Source organism: Nicotiana tabacum, chromosome 5, assembly GCF_000715075.1.
Source record: "Nicotiana tabacum cultivar K326 chromosome 5, ASM71507v2, whole genome shotgun sequence".
Taxonomy (NCBI): Eukaryota; Viridiplantae; Streptophyta; class Magnoliopsida; order Solanales; family Solanaceae; genus Nicotiana; species Nicotiana tabacum.
This window is the reverse complement of record NC_134084.1, coordinates 144,556,989-144,583,029: the sequence shown is the minus strand read 5'-3', so window position 1 is coordinate 144,583,029 and position 26,041 is coordinate 144,556,989. Positions and strand designations below refer to the sequence as shown.

The 26,041-nt window shown below is 36.1% G+C and overlaps 3 protein-coding genes across 6 annotated transcripts; 1 reads left to right on the top strand and 2 right to left on the bottom strand.

Annotated features, from left to right (window-relative positions):
* Positions 1–3,596: 3,596 nt before the first annotated feature.
* On the bottom strand, positions 3,597–19,284 carry LOC107801669 (pectin acetylesterase 5). Of its 3 annotated transcripts, XM_075254167.1 has the most exons (12): positions 18,959–19,268; positions 18,730–18,812; positions 9,430–9,556; positions 8,862–8,941; positions 8,645–8,734; positions 8,166–8,290; positions 7,100–7,160; positions 6,136–6,189; positions 5,961–6,038; positions 5,763–5,868; positions 5,364–5,509; positions 3,597–4,065 (listed from the first exon to the last, which is right to left on the bottom strand). In XM_075254167.1, the coding sequence occupies exons 1-12, from the start codon at positions 19,164–19,166 to the stop codon at positions 3,958–3,960; spliced, it is 1,266 nt and encodes a 421-aa protein (XP_075110268.1). In that variant the 5' UTR covers positions 19,167–19,268; the 3' UTR covers positions 3,597–3,957. The 3 variants fall into 3 exon arrangements, with proteins under 3 accessions (XP_075110268.1, XP_075110269.1, XP_075110267.1); XM_075254168.1 differs by lacking the exons at positions 18,730–18,812; positions 18,959–19,268 and adding an exon at positions 16,656–16,769; XM_075254166.1 differs by lacking the exons at positions 3,597–4,065; positions 5,364–5,509; positions 5,763–5,868; ... (5 more) ...; positions 8,862–8,941; positions 9,430–9,556 and adding exons at positions 14,721–15,715; positions 15,790–16,574; positions 16,656–16,787 and having other exon boundaries at positions 16,875–18,812; positions 18,959–19,284.
* LOC142181261 (uncharacterized) lies at positions 11,925–13,875 on the top strand. 2 transcript variants are annotated; one of them, XM_075254169.1, is made up of 2 exons: positions 11,925–12,108; positions 12,192–13,150. In XM_075254169.1, exons 1-2 carry the CDS (start codon positions 11,982–11,984, stop codon positions 13,073–13,075), a joined length of 1,011 nt encoding a protein of 336 aa, XP_075110270.1. In that variant the 5' UTR covers positions 11,925–11,981; the 3' UTR covers positions 13,076–13,150. The 2 variants fall into 2 exon arrangements, with proteins under 2 accessions (XP_075110270.1, XP_075110271.1); XM_075254170.1 differs by having other exon boundaries at positions 11,930–12,108; positions 12,192–13,875.
* Positions 19,285–20,424: 1,140 nt separating the features above from the next.
* LOC107804068 (uncharacterized) lies at positions 20,425–26,041 on the bottom strand. Its single transcript, XM_016627887.2, has 3 exons — positions 25,517–26,041; positions 23,381–23,425; positions 20,425–20,743 (listed from the first exon to the last, which is right to left on the bottom strand). Exons 1-3 carry the CDS (start codon positions 26,005–26,007, stop codon positions 20,686–20,688), a joined length of 594 nt encoding a protein of 197 aa, XP_016483373.1. The 5' UTR covers positions 26,008–26,041; the 3' UTR covers positions 20,425–20,685.

The following is a 26,041-nucleotide window of genomic DNA, read 5'->3' as shown; positions in this document are numbered from 1 at the left end:
TTTCGTGTGCAGATCCAGGTTCTTCGGCCTAGCCATATTATCAGTGAGGCGAGGCGACCTTCAGAGACTTCGAGGTATATTTGCCGCGTCCGCAGACCGAGGAGTCTCTCTCTATTCTCCCCTCTAGCTTTAGCTCTCCTGTATTTAGTTTTGTTTAGACATTCTGGAGTTAGAACACTTTGTAGTTATTCTACAGCTTGTGATTTCATGAGATTTCGGGTTTTGGGAGTGTTGTTATTGGTCGAGAGTGTTATTATGGTATATGCCGAGCGACATTTTAAACTTTCTTTATTATATTTCCCGTAAATTGCTAGTTTTGTATCTTTATTTCCACTTTTTGCAAATTGTTAGGTTTACCTAGTCGTAGAGACTAGGTGCCGTCACTACAGTTCATGGAGGAAGAACTTGGGTCGTGACACCCGAACAAATCAATGTGAATAAGAGGTTCAAAAGATTATTCATTTGCAAAATATTGCAAATCAATTGCCAGATGTATTCACTGGCCCACCAAGGGTGATTAAGTCACATATTCCAGCTGCTAATGCTCCAATTCGAGTTGATATCCCGGTAGGACAATCAATTAAAGCAAATAAGTGTAAGTCATGCTTGAAACGTGGCAGACCAATTGGTTCTAAATATAAAAATCCTCGAAGAAGAAAATGAGCAAATGATCAAAGTGATCATAACATGGAGGTAGTGGCTCAAGAAGAGCCCCAAGACATAACAATTGATAAGACCTTAGGGGAGTCTAGGTACCTGAAAATAATGAGAATGAAGAGATATTAATAAGTTACGTCTCAATGGGAAAAAAATGGAACCGAAATAATACTGTTATCGATAACATTTTTGCTTATAATGTTGTTGAAATAATGCAATAAGATGAGTATCTTGAACCAAAATCTGTCGATGAATGTAGACAGAGAAATGATTGGCCAAAATGGAAAGACGCTATCTAGGAAGAGTTAACTTCACTTGGAAAACGTGAAGTCTTCGGACCCATATTTCGAACACCTGAATATATAAAGCTAGCAGGGTATAAATGAGTTTTTGTGCGAAAGCAAAATGATAAAAATGAAGTCGTTAGATATAAAGCACGACTCGTGGCACAAGGATTTTCGCAAAGGCCTGGCATTGATTATATGGAGACATATTCTCCTATAGTGGATGCTATCACCTTCAGGTATCTCATAAATATGGCAGTGCATGAAAAACTTGATATGTGTCTAATGGATATTGTCACAGCCTATTTGTATGGATCATTAGACAACGAAATTTTTATGAAAATACCTGAGGGATTTAAAGTGCCAGAAGCGTATAAAAGTTTTCGTGAAACTTGTTCAATAAAGCTTCAGAAATCTTTATACGGATTGAAACAATCAGGTCATATGTGGTACAATCGCCTGAGTGAATACCTGTTGAAAGAAGGGTACAAGAATGATCCAATTCGTCCTTGTGTCTTTATAAAAAGTCTTGGATCTGAATTTGTTATAATCGTCATGTATGTTGATGATTTAAATATCATTAGAACTCATGGGGACCTTCCAAAAGCAGTAGACTGTTTGAAGAAAGAATTTAAAATGAAAGATCTTGGAAAGACAAGATTTTATCTTGGTAAGAAAGAATTTGAAATGAAAGATTTTGGAAAGACAAGATTTTGTCTTGGTTTATAAATTGAGTATATGAAAGATGGAATATTTGTCCATCAATCAACATACACTGAAAAGATTTTAAAGCGATTATATATGGATAAAGCACATCCATTGAGTACCCCGATGGTTGTGAGATCACTTGATATAAAGAAAGATCCATTCCGACCTCATGAAAATGATGAAGAGCTTCTTGGTACCGAAGTACCATAGCTTAGGGCAATTGGGGTATTAATGTATCTTGCCAATAATTCCTGACCAGATATAGCTTTCTCAGTAAGCTTATTGGTAAGATTTAGTTCTTCGCCAACACAAAGACACTGGAATAGTATTAAACATATATTCAGATACCTCCAAGGGACCATTGATATGGGTTTATTTTATTCAAATGGATCCAAGTCATCATTAATTAGTTATGCAGATGCAGGATATTTGCCTGATCCACATAAAGGTCGATCTCAGACAGGCTATTTATTTACAAGTGGAGGTACAACTATATTATGTCATTCAACGAAACAAATAATGGTTGTTACTTCTTCAAATCATGCAGAGATAATAGCCATTCACGAAGCAAGTCGAGAATGCGTTTGGTTGAGATTGATAACTCAACACATTCAGGAAACATGTGGTCTCTCTTCGAAAGACAATATTCTAACAATATTGTATGAAGACAATGTTGTATGCATAGCTCAACTGAAAGAAGGATACATCAAATGAGATAGAACAAAACACATTTCGGCGAAATTCTTTTTCACTCGTAATCTTCAAAAGAATGGTGAAATAGACATTCAACAAGTTCGTTCAAGTAATAATTTGGCGGATGTGTTCACTAAGGCATTACCAACCTCAACATTTGAGAAGCTGATATACAAGATTGGGATGCAATGTCTTCGAGATATTAAGTGATGTTTTCATCAGGGGGAGTAACTACGCGCTGCACTCTTTTTCCTTAACCAAGGTTTTGTCCCACTAGATTTTCCTGATAAGGTTTTTAACAAGGCACCAAGTAATACGTATTACATATAACTATGTACTTTTTTATAGTAAAATTTTGGTAAAGCATATTATTTTACATAGACATCCAAGGGGGAGTGTTGTGAATAGTTTAAGGAGTAGATGTCCATGCTGCTATGGACATCTATTTCCCTTATTGTTTGATGTTGAGTATTTCCATTCCTCTTACTATTTGTGAATAGAAAGCGTACTTTTTAAGCTTATAAATAACCTTGTATCTGATGAGTAAAGACACACAAAAGTGAAAGAAGAAAAAAGTTCTTCCTTCTTTCTGTCTCTTTTTATTTATATTTTACTAAATTGCTTTTATTTTATAATAGTTTCTTTTTATCCACCAAAGGACGCAAATACATTATTTTTACAGGAAAAAACCCGTTCACATTTTGGGAATTCAGTCCTTTTATCAAGCTTGACCAGAAATGAGAATTTTAACTACAATTGAGATTATAGGGTACTACTCTATTTACAAGAGGCGAATCAAAAGTTAATTAATAGTCACTTGTCATATGATTAAAATTTTGCTTTTTAAACATTGCTTTTGTCTGTTTTAGATAAATTAGTAAGAAAACTGAAATAGAAAAGAAAAGTTAAAACTGTATTGCCTATCTTTCTCTAATATCTTACAATGTTTAAATATATTTAACAATTTTATTGTGTTTATTTAGGTTAAGTATGATTAAATGATGAAAATTTATATAAAATAAAATACATCATGCATTTCTAGGTTAGTGCATACACCAGGTGCATCTAAGCTTTTTTCTTTCCTACAATGACCTTTGGCACTAAGATCAAGCAGATTATTGGACACCACCAAAATATTTAACAAGGGGGTCAATTGGTCATTTGGTTGTGTGATCCATTACAAACTCTTTTTAGTTTTACGTAAAATCTCTGGAAGATATTTATTTTTACATGCAGAAGATCTTTACAGAGTCATTTTCTTCTATTCAAAGTGTTATGTTGAATCATTGCCTCGGAAAAAGAATCACGCTACATTACAGAACATTGTGTTTTTAAAGAATTTAAGTAAATACGAACTCGTTCTCTCTGCATAATTCTGGAGAAAATTGATGTTGAATTTACAAAAAAAATATAGGGTAAAAACCTACAATCTGAAACAATATAACGAACTCTAGCACCAAAAAAAAAATCTATAGAACACTTTGAAATGAAGTTCTTGATTTTAAAAAAGAACAGATCCACGCTAAACTTATGGCAGGTGAGCTTCACTATTACCCGTTGATTCCAGTATGCTCACCCCTATGGAGAGAAAACAAGAATACTCTGATGCATACCTTCAAGTTAGGGAAAAATGAGAGCAAGTAGGGTTGCATGGATAGGGACAATCAATATATTTTGCAGCTTTACGGTTGAAGTACCACTCTCCTACAGCCTCTGCAATTGTCTGTTCAACGGTCAGAAAAACGATCATCAGTAAACTGCTAGTTCAACCTATTGCAATAGACTCAGAAATGACTTGCTGAAATAGCACGTCGTTTAAACGCGGTGTCCTAAGAATGTGAGATCACCAAAGTTGGAGGAAATATAGCTCAATCTGTGTAATAACACATGGTTTCCAAGCTGCAAGTGCTCAATGTATTTGCACCCTCCAGCTTGAGGGGGAGTGTTCACTGTTCACAGTATATTGGTCACTGTAATATAATTAGGTAGCTCTATTTGTTAGAGATTTGATAGAATTGTGTCAATTAGGGAAGTTAATGAGGACATGTGTGTATATATTAAGCTTTGGACAATTTTTTTCCATTTCTTATGAATGATAGCCAGAAGATCAGTTGAGCAAACTTTACCAAACTCCATTCCTCTCATTTTCCCTCAGCTAATATTCAGTTCAGGGGTTTAAGCTCGAAGCCATTCCAAATTGTAATGAAATTAGACTGTCCAGACAGCTATTGTATCTGGTTTTAGATTTTTGCTTGTATGCCATACTTTTTCTTAGAGATGGTCTCTCAATATAACAGATCTGTGGTCTCAGAAATGGAAAAAATGTGGAGAAGTTAATGATTTACACTGCAGAAAGAATTCAGTGTAAGCTTGTCCTATTCTAGGATATGATGATATTACGCAATCTCGAACTGAACTAGCACAAGGAGATTTTTAAGAAAATTTCGCATTAAATTATTCTAGCCCAACAGAAAAAATCTGATATCCTTCATGCCAAGTTCAAACCTAAGATAATTCCTCACGAGGGCTTTGAAGCAACATGGTTAACCAAAAAGGCACCGTTACGGTTACATCTGGAGTAAAATATAGCATAACTGATCTCTAGAAAGATCTAACTTAAGCTTTTAGGTCTAACTGCACATTAAATTAGACATTCATTAACTTTTCGAGTGTTTCTTACTTTGGTTTCTTACAATTTTAAGTTTCACAGACCCTGATGTTCTCACTGTTGGTGAAAGGGTAAAAGGGCGGATTCACAGATGTGTACAGTTAATAATTACCTTACCCATCTACCAACCACTTATCCATCTTGCTAACTGTTGGGTGCATGGGATAGATATGTCAGTACTTATCCTCTTACTACAGGACGCTTACCTAGCCAACTCTTAGATCCAGCTCTACCCAAACTTTACTGGTTCATCCCAAAACTCCCCACTTGTCCGACTGTTGCAGAGCAATTTTGGTATGCTGATAAAATTTGAACTGCCTTCAGACCAAAAATAGAATAACGAGAAAACTTACTTTGTTATCGATTTTTGGAGAATAAGGAGCATGCCATGTCCCAGTCATCCATGTCTGGCAATGTGAAAAGCAAGAAATTATGAACATGCCTCCTTCTGGATTTTGCTGAAATCCATCGAGCTTTTTGAGCAAAGACTTCCGGAAATCTGTGGATAATGGATAATTAATAAGGTGACAACTGAGTAGCTATTGCTCACTTTTTAAATCAACAGGTCCAAGATATTATCAAAAAAGAATAATACAAGCTCAAAGACTTAGACTTCCGAGATTGATTCAGGATTATTCCCTGATATCATCCCACTAAACATAGCAAGCACGCAAGCATCATAATTCTGGACTCCTCAAATGAAAGCCTAGTCGTGATAACTATAATTGCTGTTTTCAGATGCAAGTATTCACCTTCCAGGACTTCAAGCTGCTTGGAATTACAGAGTGTGATATTTAGCTTGCATCTAAGCCAACTTCCATGTGGATCCGCTGAATCAGGTATCAAGACGTTTTGTATCTGTAATGTATAAACAGTAAGTTAAGAGAGCATCTAGAAGGAAAAAAAATTATATTAGCTAGAAGCTGAAACCACATGGACCAAAAACTTACTTGCCAAAAATCATATCCCGGGTTAACAAGGAAAACAGGGGTCTTTATGTTGCTTATAAATTCTTCAGGGAAAAAACACTGAGATTGAGGCCAACAGAAGGTCACAGTAGAGAAAAGGTGAATTACAAAAGAAGAAACAATGTCAGTAGTCCCACTATAAACGGCAAAATCGCACCTTATAAGGTTCCAATCTTGATGTGCAATCCTTCTTTAAACTTTTAGCCGCACCCTGGGAAGGATCAAATTGCAGTCAGGTTTAGGTGAGAAATTAGAACAACCGCAATTAAGAAACAGGGTCTACACGGGTAAAAAATTGATAACTACAATAGTTGGAAAAATGGAATCAAGAAACCAGGTTCACAGGTAGATAATTCATATTACATAAACATTGTAATTTGCTCAAACAGCACTTCAGAAATTATGCCACTGATTAGTAACAAGATTTTGTTGATCAAGCAGTGCAAATCCAGCAGCAATATCGTTCCTTCACATCTATAGATAACCAACCTCTCAAAAGTAAAATCTTAAATCATCGATTCCCACTTAAAGAACCTTTTGCAGTCTTTTCCTTTTCTCGGATTTATATTTGGTTCACAAGTAGAAATTGAGTGACATCAGGTTTCAGTCTACATTTATTCATTATGTGCCAGTCTTAGGACCTTCATAGTTCATAGTAGCATGTGCCATCTACAAAAATTATCACATACAGTATACACAGTAAGTACAACAACCAATTGAGTTAATTACAGACTTTCCTCATTTAGATCTCTCCAGATTCTTGTTCAACAGTATCCATTTTGCACAAAAAAATTTCAGAAATATCACATCTGATTTTCTATTCCATGGTTCCTTTTTTTATTGGTCATATGCACCACAAGTTATGAAATGAAATAGTATCATCTATTCGATCGCATTTTGAATTATATTTTCCTCATATCTTTTACATCAATAATTTCTCCATCAACATGCATTTAATAACATCCATCTAATTAACTACATCGGAATATGACCAGGTTTTAAAAGGAAGAAGGAATAAATATGTCGAGATAGCCCATCACAAGCAAAGAAGGAACAAAAGCGCTCACAAAAAAAAGAAGAAGGTAAAGCAGAAAATTAGTTTCTGAATTATTAGAAAAAACCTGGAGGTTAACAACATCTTCATAAAATCGCTCAAAGGTGGGAATTCCAGCAATATCCTTTCTGAAATAGTGAAGGCAATAACAGACTTACAGTCGATTCAAGGTATCACTACATGCTCAAGAACTTAACAGTTCTTAAAAAGTGTGTGCACCTCTACTTTCTTGGGAATGAAATTGTCACTCTCATTCTACAAAACCTAATGCAAATCTTTTAGACAAAAAGAATCATCATCAATATTTGATTAGAGTCTGAAGTCTCAAAACTTAATGGAAAAGGTGCCCCTTTTGTACAAAATGATCAACATACCAAGATGCTCAATAGTTTCCTCATGTGTTTCTCTTAATTGAAATTTTGTCAACTATTGCAGTTTGAGGTTCCGATCTATTATTGCGAGCCAGTCATTACCTATTATTAAGTTTTTAGCATGAGACTTTGCACCATCAGTTAGTTTTTTCAGTTGTGAGCACATTAGCTCATTCAGTAATTCACACCCTACCCTTTACTGGCAATCTTTACTCCCTCTGACCCAATTTATGTGAAGGGGTTAGGAGTACAAGGTGCAAGCACCAAATTTTTGGTGTGAATTTGGGGATAGATTCTTCACTTTTAAGAAAGTAAAATTTACTTATTCGAAAACTACATGAAAAATACTACAAGTCAACATAGTTATCAATTCAAAACTTTCAGAAAGGCTTTATGAAGATCGCAGTAAAACAAATTGTTTGACTCATCAAATAGTAACACCTTCACATAAATGCGAGAGGGAATGCTATTTAAAAGTTTAAAACCATGTGCATATCTCTTTACATAATTTTTGTTTATTTTTCCGCGAATGCAGGTATCTAGCTCATTCATTATCTAACACTTCATTACTTCCTGGCTATCTTTTACAGTGTATAACTAAAGAATTGACTCTACCATCAAGTTGCTTCCAATATAATTTAAGACTCAACCATCATGCGTTTCTCTTAATTTTGTCATTTGGAATATAATTTAAAGAATTGACTGTCAAACATCAAGTTTTAGTGCATCTTTTAGATGCATAGTGATATCTAGAAGACATACTCATTGAGGAAAAAACCTGCATCGCTAAGGCACTTGACATTGACATCCTTGGGTAACATCTCTCGGAAGTCATCACAGTGTATGAGAGCTGCCAGACCTCCAGCCGAGCACCCCGAAAGAAGAGCCTGCAAGTTAGGCAGTAAAATGCTGCAATTCTTGGACTTCTAGGTCCATTACTTCAATAAAAGCAATAACAACATTTTTTCCTGACGAAGGAAAAGCAGTAACCACCTCTTAGTGCACTTGGAAAGATATGGTATATTGATTAGAATCTTCAGAATGATGTATGCTTTTTTTCTTTTTCTTTTTCTTTTTTTCCCTTTTTGAAGGTTGAATTGAGTATCTATTAGTTTGTAGAATATATACTTCAGAACTAAAGAAAAAATTCACTGAGAAAATGAAGAAAACAAAGCAAAATGTTTTATCTAACACAAAAGTGAAACAACTAAAAATTCAATGAGATAAAAGAGAAACAATACCTGTTTAGCATTAGAAAGTCCTAATGACAAGAGTTCATCCATTATTGCTTCCCAAATAAGCTGGCCTCTGAAGAAGAGTCCCGTTCCATTCTGCCATAAATTAATCGACAATATAGGCACTCAATGCTTCTTTGCCTTCTTCTACTCACCTCTTTGATGAGTGTCAGAAAATGCACAACAATTTCATAGTCTTTAATAATAAACCTTCAAAACTTACTTTAAATTCACTCTCTGGGTGTCCAGTAAAGGATCCACCATCGCAATAGCGTATCTTGACTTTGTTCCATTCAAAGAAGTCTGAAGAAAGTGAAATTGGCCGAACAAGTGTGTAAGAATCCTTAACAAAGCAATTTTGCATATTAAAGAAAAATAAGTCAAGTAGGAATACCTAGTTTTTGTCAAAAGTGACACTTGTTCTCATCAACAAACACGAAAAGAAAAACTATGTGGTAATTATTGAGATTCAAAAAGAAAAGAATTCAAGTAAGTTCCTATTATTCCTCTGAGTCTTGACAAACATGAATTTTTGGAGATGGTTAATTCATCGGCAACAGAAAAATATAAAATGATCATGAGCTATCTATGTGTACTTGTAAAGTTGATGTCTTCTTCTTGTAGATACAAATATTGGAGGATCCAAACTTTAAGCATAACGAAAATTTATAGCAAGATTATAATGATAACAATCATTGAACACAATATAACAGGAAGTCAATTTTTTTGTTTACTTATTTATTTATAAAGATTAAGGAGTTATTTCCTAAACCATCATCGTAGTTAGTTACCCGGATTTAGTGATTGGTCAGAGCCCAAAATTCCATGAAAAACATCAGGCTCCATGAACCTTGAAGAGCCCAATTTTGTTGTCTGGCGAACAGAACATGTTTTTATTGAGTTACACCAGCCTCCGCCCTGCAAGATCAATAAAAACACAGTCAACAAAGAAGAAAGGAAAGAGCAAAGCAGAATATTGACAAATCACATCTGCAGGCTAATGTTGTGTGCTTTGGCTACAATTTCTCCCTTAACCAAGCCCATAACAACAACAAGAGATAGAGAAACCATCCTCCACTACACCTCATTCCTGCGGACACAAAAAACGTTACGTGATTTCTTCCAATCTGTCCAAGCTTTTATGAATAGAGTTACCAGTACTTGTACTGGTGGGAGGTATCAGGTAAACAGTGAAAAGGTCAAAGTGCGCGCAAGCTGGCACGAGGACCACCATCATTTTAAAAAAAAATAGAGAAACCGTCCCCTCACCTGTGGCTGCATTTCTTTTTCCTAATTTTTTTTGTTAATGGGAATGATATGACTCAGAATTCATTACCTCTATTAGGGGCGGAGCTAGGGGGTCGGAAGGGGTTCAGATTTTGAAAAATTACATTTCGTATATAAGATTAGTTTCTTTATGTGTATGTATGTGTGTGTGTGTATATATATATATAAATATATATATGATGTTGAATCTACTTGGTTTCTTCTCCTCTTTTATTCTTTGGATTGTGTTGCGTTAACGAGGGATGCTCTGTGCGGTGTGTTTAACCAAAAATCTGAGTCTTTGGTCAAAGCTAAAAAGAAATTCGGGTTACTGATAATCAGGAGACGAAAATAAAATACTTTTGAGAATGATGGTAAAGCAGCAAATAGTTTTGTATTTCAATAAGTTCCCAATAGTATTCCGTGTCCTTACAAATGATGATACTTCTTCCTTTTATAGGTAAAGGAATGAAGCCTCAGCTTTAATGATATAATTATGAGTAATAAATGATATTAAATAAGCCGTTATACAATCATTCCTATTAAATACCAATTTTCTAACGTATCAGGTATTTAATAATGAATTTGGACTCCTTTCTGTCATCAGATCTTTGTCTTTAATGCCTTCTAATCCGCTGGCTTTAAATGACTTGAATTGGTACGAGACTCGTATCTGCACTTCGTCTCGTGCCTATTTAAATTCCTCTTCCCGTGGCTGTCTCCATCCGTGCCTCTTAGTCAATTGTTGCGCTTTGACCATTTAACCAAACCACGTGTCATGCCACGTCATCTTTAATATAAACTCAGTTTTTTCCCAATACAGATAGTCCCCCCACTTTCCATTTATTTATCAATTAAATAATTGGGAAGTGGATCTTCATAAAAAAGGAATTTTCGCCACAATTAATGCTTATGACAGTATTAACGCCTCAGTCGTCTTTTCCATTTAATGTTCTGCCCATGTGTCATTTTCTGATTGATTCTGCTATTTACACCCTTTTTCAAGACTTCTTCATTCTCACTATTCACGAAGTGATAGTTGCCTTTATTATAGGCTTTCCATCATTACACTTCTAAGTTTGATGGTTCCCATTATATACATAACTTTTTCTTCCTTTGTCTTCTTCACAAATCTTCAGCAAACATTTTCTTCTTTATTTCTACTTTCTTTCGACTTATCCTTCCTAACAATGTCATCTTCAAACCCTAACCGTAAAAAGTTCCGATTCTAGACCAATTCCCCAACGCCCCTGTTAGACACAGAAGAGGCGGAGGAGGTAGGCTTCGAACAGGGTTAGAATCTACTCGAGGCGGCTCCTCTGGTTCTTCTTCAAGGAGTTCTATCCCAAAGGCCCCCTCTTCTAGAAGTAGAGAAATTTTTGATTCTTCTCAAGAACCCTTAGTTGATGAGATAGTTCCCAGCGATTTGTCTTTTGAAAGTGACAAAACGTCTCTTCAAAAGCAAATTGCAAATTTGGAAAAAACCGATACTTATCCTACAATAGTAACCGAGCTTACAATCCCCACCATAAGAAGAGATTGTAACTGGAAGGATAGTCTTCGAATGTCAATTCCTTCCCCAAATCAGAGAATTTCCTCCTTTAGAAGTGGGTATTCTTTTGTTTATACTTACCCCTTCACTTTAGGTTTTAATCCTCCGATTGACCCAGTTATTCTTGATTTTTGCCGTTTCTTTACAATTTGTTTGGCCCAAATCGGTCCCCTAGTGTGGAGAACAGTGGCTTGTTTGAGATACTTATCTTCCAAAGCCAATGCCAATTTCACCTTCTCTCACCTCATTCATTTATACCACCCTAACTTAATACGCCATGGGGTTTTTACCTTAACTGTAAGGAGCAAAAAAGTTCTGGTAAATCCTGAAGATGACAAAGATCGTGGATGGTATATCCGTTACGTTGCTGTTCGTACGGTGGACTTGATTGGCGAAACAAATACTCCCTTCCCTGAGAAGTGGAATTTTGCACGTAGGTTTCCTTTTACTTACCGTACCTACTCTTGAGAATTTCAAAAGAAATTTGTTTTTAACCTCGTCTCTTCTTGGTTTTTTATAGCAACCATGGAAGATGTGGAACCTATTTCCAACTTCCGTGGTTGGGTAGACTCAATTTTGAAGATTGCTTCTAGGGAGCAAAGAACTTGGAAATCGATTTCTTCCTTACATGGCTGGAAGGTGAAAACACATGGTATGCCCCTTTTTATATGTTTTTTTTTTCATGTTAAACATTTTTTCCTCAATTTTGATCATGTATATCCTTCCTTTAATCAGGATTTGGCGTTAGAGGAATGACGGTTGAAGTAGCTATGGCCATTCGCATGTCTGCTAATTCTGCTCTTGATTTGGATAAGGCTCGAGCCTTGCTGCCAAAAAGGAAAGCTATAAAAGAAAGTTCTGAGGAAGAGGAGGGTACCTCCCTAATTACCAGGCCAAGGGTCAGGAGGCGAATAATCATTGATGATGAAATTGAAGACACTCCTGCTCGAACCTCAACCACCGAGCCTGTTTTGATTCATTCTGACGAGGACACTGAACCAAGAGATAGTAATGAGTCAATTCAGCATCTTTTTGATAGTGGTTTCGAGAGTGGCGAGCTCGGCCCTGTTTTTGATGAAGTTCCTCTTTCCTCATTCGTTCCTATTTCCTCCGTTCCACTGCCAACCGTAAGTATTTCTTTACCAGTTTTGACGACTTCCGTTCTTTTGCCAGTTTCTACCGCTCCTATGTCCGTTCCCTTGGCAGTTTCTACTGCACTTGCTTCCGTTCCTGCGTTGGTTTCTACATCTTCTCCTTCCATTCCTGTTTCTACATCTTCTCCTTCCATTCCTTCCATTGCTCCTCTTCCCTCTGTTCATCATACAGAGACGGGTTCTAGCCGTGGAAGTATGACTATGAGAAGTGTTACTCTTGAAGTTCCTGCCAACCATAGCCTCTTGAGAAAGACTGGTAGAGCCGATGTTTCGCTCGAGCCCCTAATTGGAGATATTGAGAAGAAGAAGATGGAGAGTCATAGCTGCTTGACTCTGATGAATGACATAATTCATTCTACTTTGAAGGTATTTTTCCTCTTCTTACCAACAAGTTTTTTTTATTATCTTCAATCCCTCATTTCTATGAGTTGTCTCTGTAGGCTAACCTCATTGGTACGGAATTAATGGGAAGAATTTCCCTTCTGGAAAGAAAAGCCCGTGAGTCTGAAAAAACTGTCCACGAGGCCGAAGAAATAGCCAGGGGAGCCCAGCTTGAAGTAGCCAATTGGAAAGAACAGTTTGAGAATGCTCAAGGGACCATAGATGAGTTGCAAGAAAATAAAAACCTTCTGGAGCAGCAAAACCGTGGTTTGACTTCTGAACTGGCAACTGCCAAGGCTTCTTCAAGCCAATTTAAAAGAGACAAAGAGCTTTTGGAATGCTCTTTGTCAGAACAATTATTAAAGGCTAGTGAAGAAGTTAGGGAGCTTAAGGCACTTTTGGCTAAGAAAGAAGAGTATGCAGGAGAGTTAGTGCAAAGCTTGACTCAAGCTCAAGCTGACTTACAGACCTCCTCTGACGAGATTCATGCTTTGAAGAGTTCTCATGCCTCTCTTGAAGCTTCCCTTGATTCCCATTTAGCTGAGCACCAAATCTTGAAAAACGATCTTGCTATGTGGGAAAAGGAATATGGACTTCTGGAGGAGAACTTCAACATAGAGGTGAGTTGGGCTTTCCTAAAATCTCGCCGTGATGCTTTGATGGAAGCTGCTCAGGAAGGCTTTGACTTGCAGTCTGAACTGGCCAAAGTCGTAGATACTATCGAGAAAAGTCAACAATCTACTGATACTCCTGTACTTGAAGCTCCTGGAACGGAAGAGCTTTTAAATGAAGAAATGGCTACTGTAGCAATTGGGGTTGCAATTCCTGCTCCCGAGGGTGAACTTCTGATGTTCCAAACCCTTCAGTGACTAGCTGAAAATGAAATTGCTATTTTTGTTTTTATTACTTGGTGGTGTTATCCCTTGGCAACTTTAAGGGATCTTTTGATGAAGTCTCAGTTATCATAATGGGGCATTTGTAAAAAACAAATATTTTACTGACTAAGTTCGTACTTGGTCTTTTATATTAAGAAGTTTTTGTTGGTACTTCTGTATATTTTATTCTTGCCCATTTTTCTAGGACTTATAGAATAGCTTAGCATTTTTATCCTTTTAAAATGCTTTATGATTCTTCTCATGGATTATCAACATGAGGCTTATAAAAGATGACCCTTTTATTTTATCGACACTTAATGAAGAAGACGTCTCAACTTCATAATTATGTTTATAATACGATGAAAGAAATAGGAATACACACGTTTTGTATGAAACAACTTTGGCAAGTTTCTATTCATGAACTTTAACAAGTGTTTGACTATTACATGTATTACAATACATCTACAACTTTCTCGTAACTGTTTTTTTTTGTAACAGATTTGTACATAACATAGAATAAACAAGGTTTTTCTTCATAACATGTTTCAGTACATAGTCATGACCCTATCTTTATATATTAAGAAGGGTTTGAGAGGTGACTTTGTTTATGAGTTTCGAGAGATGACTCTGTTATTCTCATGAATGCTGAAGACTTCGTAACTTTTGTTCGATATTCGTATCTGCACCATTATGAAGTTGAGACGTCTTCTTCATTAAGTGTCGATAAAATAAAAGGGCCATCTTTTATAAGCCTCGTGTTGATAATCCATGAGAAGAATCATAAAGCATTTTAAAAGGATAAAAATGCTAAGCTATTCTATAAGTCCTAGAAAAATGGGCAAGAATAAAATATACAGAAGTACCAACAAAAACTTCTTAATATAAAAGACCAAGTACGAACTTAGTTAGTAAAATATTTGTTTTTTACAAATGCCCCATTATGATAACTGGGGACTTCATCAAAAGATCCCTTAAAGCTGCCAAGGGATAACACCACCAAGTAATAAAAACAAAAACAACAATTTCATTTTCAGCTAGTCACTGAAGGGTTTGGAACATCAGAAGTTTCACCCTCGGGAGCAGGAATTGCAACCCCAATTGCTACAGTAGCCATTTCTTCATTTAAAAGTTGTTCCGTTCCAGGAGCTTCAAGTACAGGAGTATCAGTAGATTGTTGACTTTTCTCGATAGTATCTACGACTTTGGCCAGTTCAGACTGCAAGTCAAAGCCTTCCTGAGCAGCTTCCATCAAAGCATCACGGCGAGATTTTAGGAAAGCCCAACTCACCTCTATGTTGAAGTTCTCCTCCAGAAGTCCATATTCCTTTTCCCACATAGCAAGATCGTTTTTCAAGATTTGGTGCTCAGCTAAATGGGAATCAAGGGAAGCTTCAAGAGAGGCATGAGAACTCTTCAAAGCATGAATCTCGTCAGAGGAGGTCTGTAAGTCAGCTTGAGCTTGAGTCAAGCTTTGCACTAACTCTCCTGCATACTCTTCTTTCTTAGCCAAAAGTGCCTTAAGCTCCCTAACTTCTTCACTAGCCTTTAATAATTGTTCTGACAAAGAGCATTCCAAAAGCTCTTTGTCTCTTTTAAATTGGCTTGAAGAAGCCTTGGCGGTTGCCAGTTCAGAAGTCAAACCACGGTTTTGCTGCTCCAGAAGGTTTTTATTTTCTTGCAACTCATCTATGGTCCCTTGAGCATTCTCAAACTGTTCTTTCCAATTGGCTGCTTCAAGCTGGGCTCCCCTGGCTATTTCTTCGGCCTCGTGGACAGTTTTTTCAGACTCACGGGCTTTTCTTTCCAGAAGGGAAATTCTTCCCATTAATTCCGTACCAATGAGGTTAGCCTACAGAGACAACTCATAGAAATGAGGGATTGAAGATAATAAAAAAAACTTGTTGGTAAGAAGAGGAAAAATACCTTCAAAGTAGAATGAATTATGTCATTCATCAGAGTCAAGCAGCTATGGCTCTCCATCTTCTTCTTCTCAATATCTCCAATTAGGGGCTCGAGCGAAACATCGGCTCTACCAGTCTTTCTCAAGAGGCTATGGTTGGCAGGAACTTCAAGAGTAACACTTCTCATAGTCATACTTCCACGGCTAGAACCCGTCTCTGTATGATGAACAGAGGGAAGAGGAGCAATGGAAGGAATGGAAGGAGAAGATGTAGAAACAGGAATGGAAGGAGAAGATGTAGAAACCAACGCAGGAACGGAAGCAAGTGCAATAGAAACTGCCAAGGGAACGGACATAGGAGCGGTAGAAACTGGCAAAAGAACGGAAGTCGTCAAAACTGGTAAAGAAATACTTACGGTTGGCAGTGGAACGGAGGAAATAGGAACGAATGAGGAAAGAGGAACTTCATCAAAAACAGGGCCGAGCTCGCCACTCTCGAAACCACTATCAAAAAGATGCTGAATTGACTCATTACTATCTCTTGGTTCGGTGTCCTCGTCAGAATGAATCAAAACAGGCTCGGTGGTTGAGGTTCGAGCAGGAGTGTCTTCAATTTCATCATCAATGATTATTCGCCTCCTGACCCTTGGCCTGGTAATTAGGGAGGTACCCTCCTCTTCCTCAGAACTTTCTTTTATAGCTTTCCTTTTTGGCAGCAAGGCTCGAGCCTTATCCAAATCAAGAGCAGAATTAGCAGACATGCGAATGGCCATAGCTACTTCAACCGTCATTCCTCTAACGCCAAATCCTGATTAAAGGAAGGATATACATGATCAAAATTGAGGAAAAAATGTTTAACATGAAAAAAAACATATAAAAAGGGGCATACCATGTGTTTTCACCTTCCAGCCATGTAAGGAAGAAATCGATTTCCAAGTTCTTTGCTCCCTAGAAGCAATCTTCAAAATTGAGTCTACCCAACCACGGAAGTTGGGAATAGGTTCCACATCTCCCATGGTTGCTATAAAAAACCAAGAAGAGACGAGGTTAAAAACAAATTTCTTTTGAAATTCTCAAGAATAGGTACGGTAAGTAAAAGGAAACCTACGTGCAAAATTCCACTTCTCAGGGAAGGGAGTATTTGTTTCGCCAATCAAGTCCACCGTACGAACAGCAACGTAACGGATATACCATCCACGATCTTTGTCATCTTCAGGATTTACCAGAACTTTTTTGCTCCTTGCAGTTAAGGTAAAAACCCCATGGCGTATTAAGTTAGGGTGGTATAAATGAATGAGGCGAGAGAAGGTGAAATTGGCATTGGCTTTGGAAGATAAGTATCTCAAACAAGCCACTGTTCTCCACACTAGGGGACCGATTTGGGCTAAACAAATTGTAAAGAAACGGCAAAAATCAAGAATAACTGGGTCAATCGGAGGATTAAAACCTAAAGTGAAGGGGTAAGTATAAACAAAAGAATACCCACTTCTAAAGGAGGAAATTCTCTGATTTGGGGAAGGAATTGACATTCGAAGACTATCCTTCCAGTTACAATCTCTTCTTATGGTGGGGATTGTAAGCTCGGTTACTATTGTAGGATAAGTATCGGCTTTTTCCAAATTTGCAATTTGCTTTTGAAGAGACGTTTTGTCACTTTCAAAAGACAAATCGCTGGAAACTATCTCATCAACTAAGGGTTCTTGAGAAGAATCAAAAATTTCTCTACTTCTAGAAGAGGGGGCCTTTGGGATAGAACTCCTTGAAGAAGAACCAGAGGAGCCGCCTCGAGTAGATTCTAACCCTGTTCGAAGCCTACCTCCTCCGCCTCTTCTGTGTCTAACAGGGGCGTTGGGGAATTGGTCTAGAATCGGAACTTTTTACGGTTAGGGTTTGAAGATGACATTGTTAGGAAGGATAAGTCGAAAGAAAGTAGAAATAAAGAAGAAAATGTTTGCTGAAGATTTGTGAAGAAGACAAAGGAAGAAAAAGTTATGTATATAATGGGAACCATCAAACTTAGAAGTGTAATGATGGAAAGCCTATAATAAAGGCAACTATCACTTCGTGAATAGTGAGAATGAAGAAGTCTTGAAAAAGGGTGTAAATAGCAGAATCAATTAGAAAATGACACATGGGCAGAACATTAAATGGAAAAAACGACTGAGGCGTTATTACTGTCATAAGCATTAATTGTGGCGAAAATTCCTTTTTTATGAAGATCCACTTCCCAATTATTTAATTAATAAATAAATGGAAAGTGGGGGGACTATCTGTATTGGGAAAAAACTGAGTTTATATTAAAGATGACGTGGCATGACACGTGGTTTGGTTAAATGGTCAAAGCGCAACAATTGACTAAGAGGCACGGATGGAGACAGCCACGGGAAGAGGAATTTAAATAGGCACGAGACGAAGTGCAGATACGAGTCTCGTACCAATTCAAGTCATTTAAAGCCAGCGGATTAGAAGGCATTAAAGACAAAGATCTGATGACAGAAAGGAGTCCAAATTCATTATTAAATACCTGATACGTTAGAAAATTGGTATTTAATAGGAATGATTGTATAACGGCTTATTTAATATCATTTATTACTCATAATTATATCATTAAAGCTGAGGCTTCATTCCTTTACCTAGAATTACCTATAAAAGGGAGAAGTATCATCATTTGTAAGGACACGGAATACTATTGGGAACTTATTGAAATACAAAACTATTTGCTGCTTTAGCATCATTCTCAAAAGTATTTTATTTTCGTCTCATGATTATCAGTAACCCGAATTTCTTTTTAGCTTTGACCAAAGACTCAGATTTTTGGTTAAACACACCGGGCTGCCCTCCATGAAAATACTGCCTCCTATCTACCTACTTGGATACTACGTTGTCATCACTCCGTTTAAAAATTTAAGAATTGCAAGGAACAATTTTTAGTGAGCAACATCAATTAGAAATAGAAAGCTGACCTCAACGAGAATAACCCATTTATCAGTCCCAGATCCAAAACCCTTTTGCAAATGATACCCAGGTACGCTTCCATCCAAACAAACTGCAAAAAATTCCAAAAATTAAAAAACTCTACACCTTACTACCATTTTGATCACCCATAACCAAATATAGTAAAAAGTAAAACGTTGAAGACAAAAAAAAAACAAAAGAAGTAAATCCAAGATAATAATTGGAAGAGAAAATTACAAGCGGATTTTTTCTGGGCATTGCTTAAAGGGGTAAAGGGTACCAAATCGTCGGTAGGGGGCGTTGAATTAATAGAAAATCTGTGAGAGTGAGAAATGAAGGAAAGAGTAAAAATTAGAATAGAGAGTGAGGCAGCTGCTATAGTCCACTCTCTTCGTGTTAATTTTTGCCACCATTTCATTGGTTGAAAAAATCTATGAGTCGCCATTTTTTTGGGTTCCACTTTGTTTTTTGGATCAGTAGATTTTGGCTCCGACTTTTACAACTTCGAAGCTTGAGCTCTTATTTGTCTAATTGTCTTATTGTTTTTTTTAAGGTTGGGTAGGTGAAAGTATATGAAATAGGAAACTGATTTGTTAATTGAATTTGGACAATTATCCAACTATTCTTTAATATAGTTTAGTAAAAGATTAAATGGATCAAATCTCATTCATTATCATTGTATTTACAGAAGAAAATATCAAAAGAAATTTGCACTATTTTTTTTTAAGGTGAAATTACACTAAGCACTTGCAGATACCTCAACACAAACATTATAAAATGGAAATTCAACACAAACATTGTATTGAAAAGCACTAATATTATTTTGAATAATGATTTTATTTTACAAGGGTTTTAAGCGTATAGTCTAGAAAAACATGAGGTATATGTACATAGCTTTATCAAATTTAAGTAACATAATAAATTTTTTTGTTGGGAATTTTTGTTCACGTCTTTGATTAAAAAGGAGAAATGATATTTTTGTGAAGTATATATATATATGAATCTCTTAAATAGGAAATGACACCAAATTACTTAATAGAGTAATAATTACTAACCACAAATTACTTAATGGAGTAACGATTCCTAATAATAACTTTCTTGCATTTTGCCCGTGTAAGCATTTTGCATTTTGTTACTAGACGCATACATATAATATTTAATATATAGGTGAACATTCCTTTGTGTAGGATTTTCATTATATACGAGTTTAAGTGTTGAACTTTTTTAAGTTAAAATATTTATATATAACTTTTATATTTTGCGTGATATGTATGTGTGTGTTCTAGTATTCTTTAATTGTGCATCAAAGTAAAATACAAATATAGTTCTTGACATCCAAACTGCATGTAAACCTTGCTGCAAAAACAATTAAACCGTGGGGTTGCACATAGCATTTTGGGCAAACCAGCAACGGCCACTAACAATTTGTGACTTTACTATTATAGTGGGTAAAGTTCAGCTACTTAAATATTTATAGTTCAGTTATTTTTAACGAGATACAAATTTTAGAGCTGAAAATATAGTCTTTTTTCATTTACTAGACCAAAAAAGAAAAGAAAAGAAAAAGATCATTTTCCTCCTAACTTTTTCTAAAGCAAATAAGAGAAAGGGAACCCCTTTGCTTTCAACTTCTTCATTTTCCCTTCTTTTCTGCAATACTACCATAGTGTTACCTGATAACAAAGAACCATAAATACTGGTGTGCTAATATTGTAATTTCCAATTTCCATTTCTCACTTCACAATACAAGCATTAATATTTTTCTCTTATATCCTAAAGAATATTGGTGCTAACCTCACCAGGAAAGTGGAAGAAAAAGTAGGAGTATATAAATAAAAGCCTGTCACATTTCTGCACAGAGAATATACAACCCTATCACAGCTTTAATCATATATAAGAGCAGCTGGAAATTTTGTAGGCTCAAATAAAGAATCTAACAAAAAAAATAAGATCAAATGTACAGCCTATGGTCCATCTTCACCATCTCTTATCAAATTACATATATCAGAGCATTCCACCAAACTGCAAGAACCAACATTTAGAAAGAAAGAGAACACAAGTCAGTCAATTTTCATTAGCAAATATCAGTCACTCTAAAACTTTATATGGCTGGGAATCATATTCCTCATAAGATGTAGACATTCAAAGTTACAACCTAAAAAATTGAGTGATTTCCAATGGATATTACATCAGGCGGAGCCTTGATTTGAAGGTTATGAGTTCGGGATTCTAATCCTTTTAGGTTATTGGGTTCTAAATTAATAACTAGTAGATATTCAATAAATTTTATAAGACAAATACAGACTTTGGACCAAAGCTACTGGGTTCGGCCGAGCCCGTAGCTGATGGGTTAGCTCCGCCCCTGATTACATGGTGAACATTCTCGCTTGCTGTGATTGATGCATTTTTTGTTACGAGATTAGATTGGAGAGCTGTCATTTATATGCTACAACAGTCCAATTTCTACTACTCTTCTACAGCAAAACGAGGAATCACATGCAAATGCATCACTAAGCCATTGTTTCATTGACTGAGATTTGCATAATACCATAAGCACATTCCTAATGCTCTAAAATGTAGCTCAATTCCAACATTTACGTAAAATTTAGGTTCTGCAATGGCAAGGATCGAGCATTTCAGTTTTGAATGTGTGATCAATCTCATCTAAAAGCTTAAGTGGTTGGAGAGAACACACTTTTAATTGCTTAATTATATTATGTCACAACAAACCTCCTCACGTGCGGGTCTGATTCTTATTATGGGCCAAACACGTGGAAATATTTTTTAAGGTGGCAGAGAGATTTGAACCTAGACCTCTTGCCTGCTCTAATACCTTTTTGAAGTGTGTGACTACCTCATTTATAAACTTAAGGCTTTACAAAACTCGATCTTTTAGTTAGAAAAATATAATATCCCCTTGGTTTCACTTTTCTTTTTGATGATGTTAAGAAAATAACAGTAAATGAAAACTAACTAGTCCTTGATTTCACTTTTCTTCTTTCTCCTAATTATCTATTCTTCTCTAACAGAACAACTTCTTTAGTTACTTGCTATGGCTACTGACTATACCTTCCAGTCTAGTAAGGATACTGAAGATATATGATTTTAGATACGTGCTGGAAATTAGATGGACAGATGAAAGAGAGCGAAGATAGATTTTCATTTACCTCTTAGTACGTAAGATAGGAGAAAGAGAAACAAATCCACGCAAAACTTGTCTGGATTTTGTTTATGTAAACTTGTAGGTTTAGAAACAGTAAAGACCAGAGAATTTCAGGAAGAGTGCAGCTAATTTAGTTTTTTGCATCTTCTGTGGTAACAACAACATGAAGCTTTCTTTACTTTTACTTTAGAGAAGTTGAAGGATAGAAAAAGTAGGCTTGGTCTTAAAAGCTGAAGCCAGAAGAAAAAATGATGGATCTTTTCTGTTTATATCTCTTTCATGGTTTAACTTTTCTTTTTTCCTTATTTTTGAAAACTTCCTCTTTATTTCCCTAATCTGGCCTCTGATTGTACTTTCACTGGAATAAGAATGCTGAAATTATACGATTGGTAGACGTTGGAATGGATGAATAGTTGAAAGAGAAATGAACACATATATCTATTCACTTGTTGTAAGTAAGACAGGAGAAATAAAGATTGAGGTAGTTTTCAGTAGTCCACGTAAAACTAGTTGAAACTTTAAAAGCGGGAATAGGAACTGACCCGGTTAATGCTTGAGCTAGGGGTGTGCATTCGATTTATCGATTCGATTTTGACCCTTATCGATAATTACTTATCGATTATCGATTTGTACATATGTTTATCGTTATCGTTTCAATAAGGTTTCGATTTTTTCGATTTCGATTTATCGATTTTTGGGGCTTATCGATTCGGTTATCGATTACACCAATAAGAAAATTTGCGGGATTCCACGGAAAGTATATTGCTATAAACACGCCTAACTAATATGGACAAAAATAAGCTAAAATAAGACGAACACCGTTTATAACATAAAAATTGTGTCAACAAGCACATGCAACGAAACTAAAGTAAGGGATCAAATGTATGCCACCAACACTCCAACGGTATAAAAAAATAAAAATACATCATCACGGCTAATTCTATTTTCCATTAATTTGAACTTCATTCCCTTGAGCTTTAAACATGATCATTTCTTAAATGTGAAAAATGAAATAATAGAATTAGAGACTTAGGGTAAAGGAAAGGGTATTATAGAATAAGGGTATAAAAAAAAAAAAAAAATTAGTATATCTTATCGGTTTATCGATAAACCGATAACCGAAGAGGACAAAATCGAAATCGATAACTCGATAAGGAAAATTTCGAAATCGAAATCGATAAACCGATAACAAATAATTGATTCGATTTATCGATAAACCGATTCGAATGCACACCCCTAGCTTGAGCAGATTTTCTTCTTTAACTAGACAAGACATTATCTTATATTTCTTATTCTACAGACCAAGCTAAGAATAGTAAAAGTTGTAATTGGTGCACATACAAACTTACGACATACAGTAACTTGTTCAGCATTGCATATTTTAACAAGATTTTGGCAAGTGATGAGTTGCATCACTGAGTAGAGCTTAGGAGAACAAATATAAGCAAAGGAAAATGACATATACACACAAATAAATTTGAAGGAAAAACAATTACCAGTATTGGCGACTGCGAAACCCTTGCTTAAACACCACCAGAGGCCTGTAGACAAACAAGGGAAAAGTGAACCTCTCAAAATGACTCTATCAAACAGTGTCTCTTTGTCTTCATATGATTATATCCTGACCACATTCAATTAATTCTACAGGAAAAAAATCTCTTATGTCACGTGCACTTTTTCCTTTCCCTTTTTTTTTTGATGGAATTGTTTGTTGGGGGGGTGGGAAGGAATATGGTATTTTTTTTAACTAGGTTATCATCTATCAATAGGCATTTAATTAGCCTTTCAGTTACATGCTTATGTTGTCCTGCAAGCATTTCAATTATTATAAAGGATGCAGGAAAGAAAATCGAACTTCAGAAGATTAAAATTATCGACTAGAAGAAGTTCAATTACATAGTATTAACCAGAATGCACCTTCCATGTAAAAATCACTTCCAATTTTTAGAGTTGAAAATCTCTTCAGATATGAGTACTTGATATCATTTTATCGGACATGCTTCACCAATAGTCAACAATGACATAAGTACAACTAAGAGAGCTGTATCGTATTTAAAAGAAGTAATGTCAAACATGAGAGAAATGCTAGATCTAGCTCATGCTTACTATCTAGTTTTCTCAGAGTATCAGTCTCACGATTTCCTGCAGCTAAGTTTTGAAATATATTAAAGGAACCTCCCTAAGTTTGTGTAATGAAATGGCTGTGAACATTCACCTACATATCAAGCTGAGTTCTTGCTTTTTGAAGCTTTAAACTTGACACATTTCTAAATTCAAATCTAGCAGTAAATTAATGAATTCTAAAGACCACATATACTAGGATTGAAGGTACAACTCAATTCTCTTACACCCCCCCCTCCCCTCTCTCCTTCTCTTACCTTTGTTAACCTTGTTATGTCTCAATTTTCTGTAACCAGACTGCATATCTAATTTTTAGTCGTTGTAGCAGGCACTGAATTTAACAAACACTTCGAAATTGATGGAGATACTGAACTGGAGAACAAAAAGGGATATCAAAAACTCATTGGGAAATGGTTGTACTTGGCAGTGACAAGGCTAGATATATCATTTTTCCTACAGACATTAAATCAATTTATGTATGCACCAAAGAAGTCTCATATTTGATTATTGAAGTAACAATTCGAGTAGTGAGATTCATAAAGAGCCAACTATTTTTTGGGCTTTTTCTTTCTCTTTCTTTTCTTTTTTGATCAACGTGGTGCCCGGGTCAACTTAGTGACACCGTGACTAATTATACGGGTTACTTGCTATCTCCCACCAACACACGCAACCGAGTAATTATATCCACTAAGGCTTGGATAGATGGGAAGAAATCACCTAATATTTTTGCCTCCAATGGGATTTAAACCTGAGACCTCATGGTTCTCAAACTATTTCATTGACACTAGGCCACACCCATGGGTACTAGGTCTGGGCTTTGGCTGCCATTAGGTTTGTGCTTATTAATGAGCTTCCAGGTGTCAGAGAGCTTACAATATATTGTGATGCAAATTCGGCTTCATGTGCAGTTACAAGAAGGCCAATGACGGGATATAATTATAAAACTAAAAGATCCAATAATATCTTAAAAGTTGAAGAAGCAAGAAACAGCATCTGAAACTGTATATAGAGGTAGGGCAATAGCAATTGCAGAACTGGTTGGGACTATTACATTGTTAAGTGAGTTAGAAATGAAGGTAGAATTACCAATTGATCTTAATTCCGATACCAAGGCTGCAGTACAAGGAGCAAATGCCATATATTTTATATGGAAAAAGATTCAACAAGGTTTAATCAAAGCAAATTACACTGCTACTTGTTAACAAGGAACAAATGGCAGATTATTTGACTAAAACCCTTGCTAATCGGGTTGCAAGATCACATATCTTCCAAGTTTGGTATGATTAATATTTTTCATCACACAACATGATGGAGATTATCAAAAAATCAGGTTGAGTGTGTTAATTGAGTTGTACTTATGCTGATTCAAATTGTACAAAGTTAGATCAGGTAAGCTAATAGATTAATTATTCGAACTAATTAAATCCGTGGTTAGGTTTTTGTATATAAGGAGAACAGCTCAAGTATACATATTAGCAATGTAAATATTAATTACAAGTAAAATATGATACCTTCTAACGTTAAGAGGACCTTCACCAGGAGATCCAAGGCCACCACGAATACAAGTATTGACACATTTAACAGTACAAGTCTCAGCTTGCCTTGACTTAGGTCGTTGAATCCTCGCCTTTTTACAATCTTTCTGACCCTCAACGCATTCTCCAGATAGCGTTTGCGGTACATTCGAAAAAGTCTCTCCATTTATTTCCTGTTGTGTTAGCTGCTCCGCCGCCTCCGCCCCATTCACCGCTACTATCACAACACATGCTGCAGCTGCCGCCAGTATCGCCGCAGTTATTATAGGCTTCTGCGCCTGTATCGCAGAAAAAAGGCATGTCCCTCTTTTCGGACAAACATTGCCACTGACATGAGTATTTGTGGCAGTTGCAGGTTGAAGTCGTTTGCGACCATTCTGTAAGCAGCCATAGCTGAGTCTGACCGTACAGTCTGGATAATCTACTGGGAATCTATAGAGGGACGAACACAAGCAAGAAGTTCCCATTTGTCAAAATCCGATTTTTTGTAATTCCAATTCC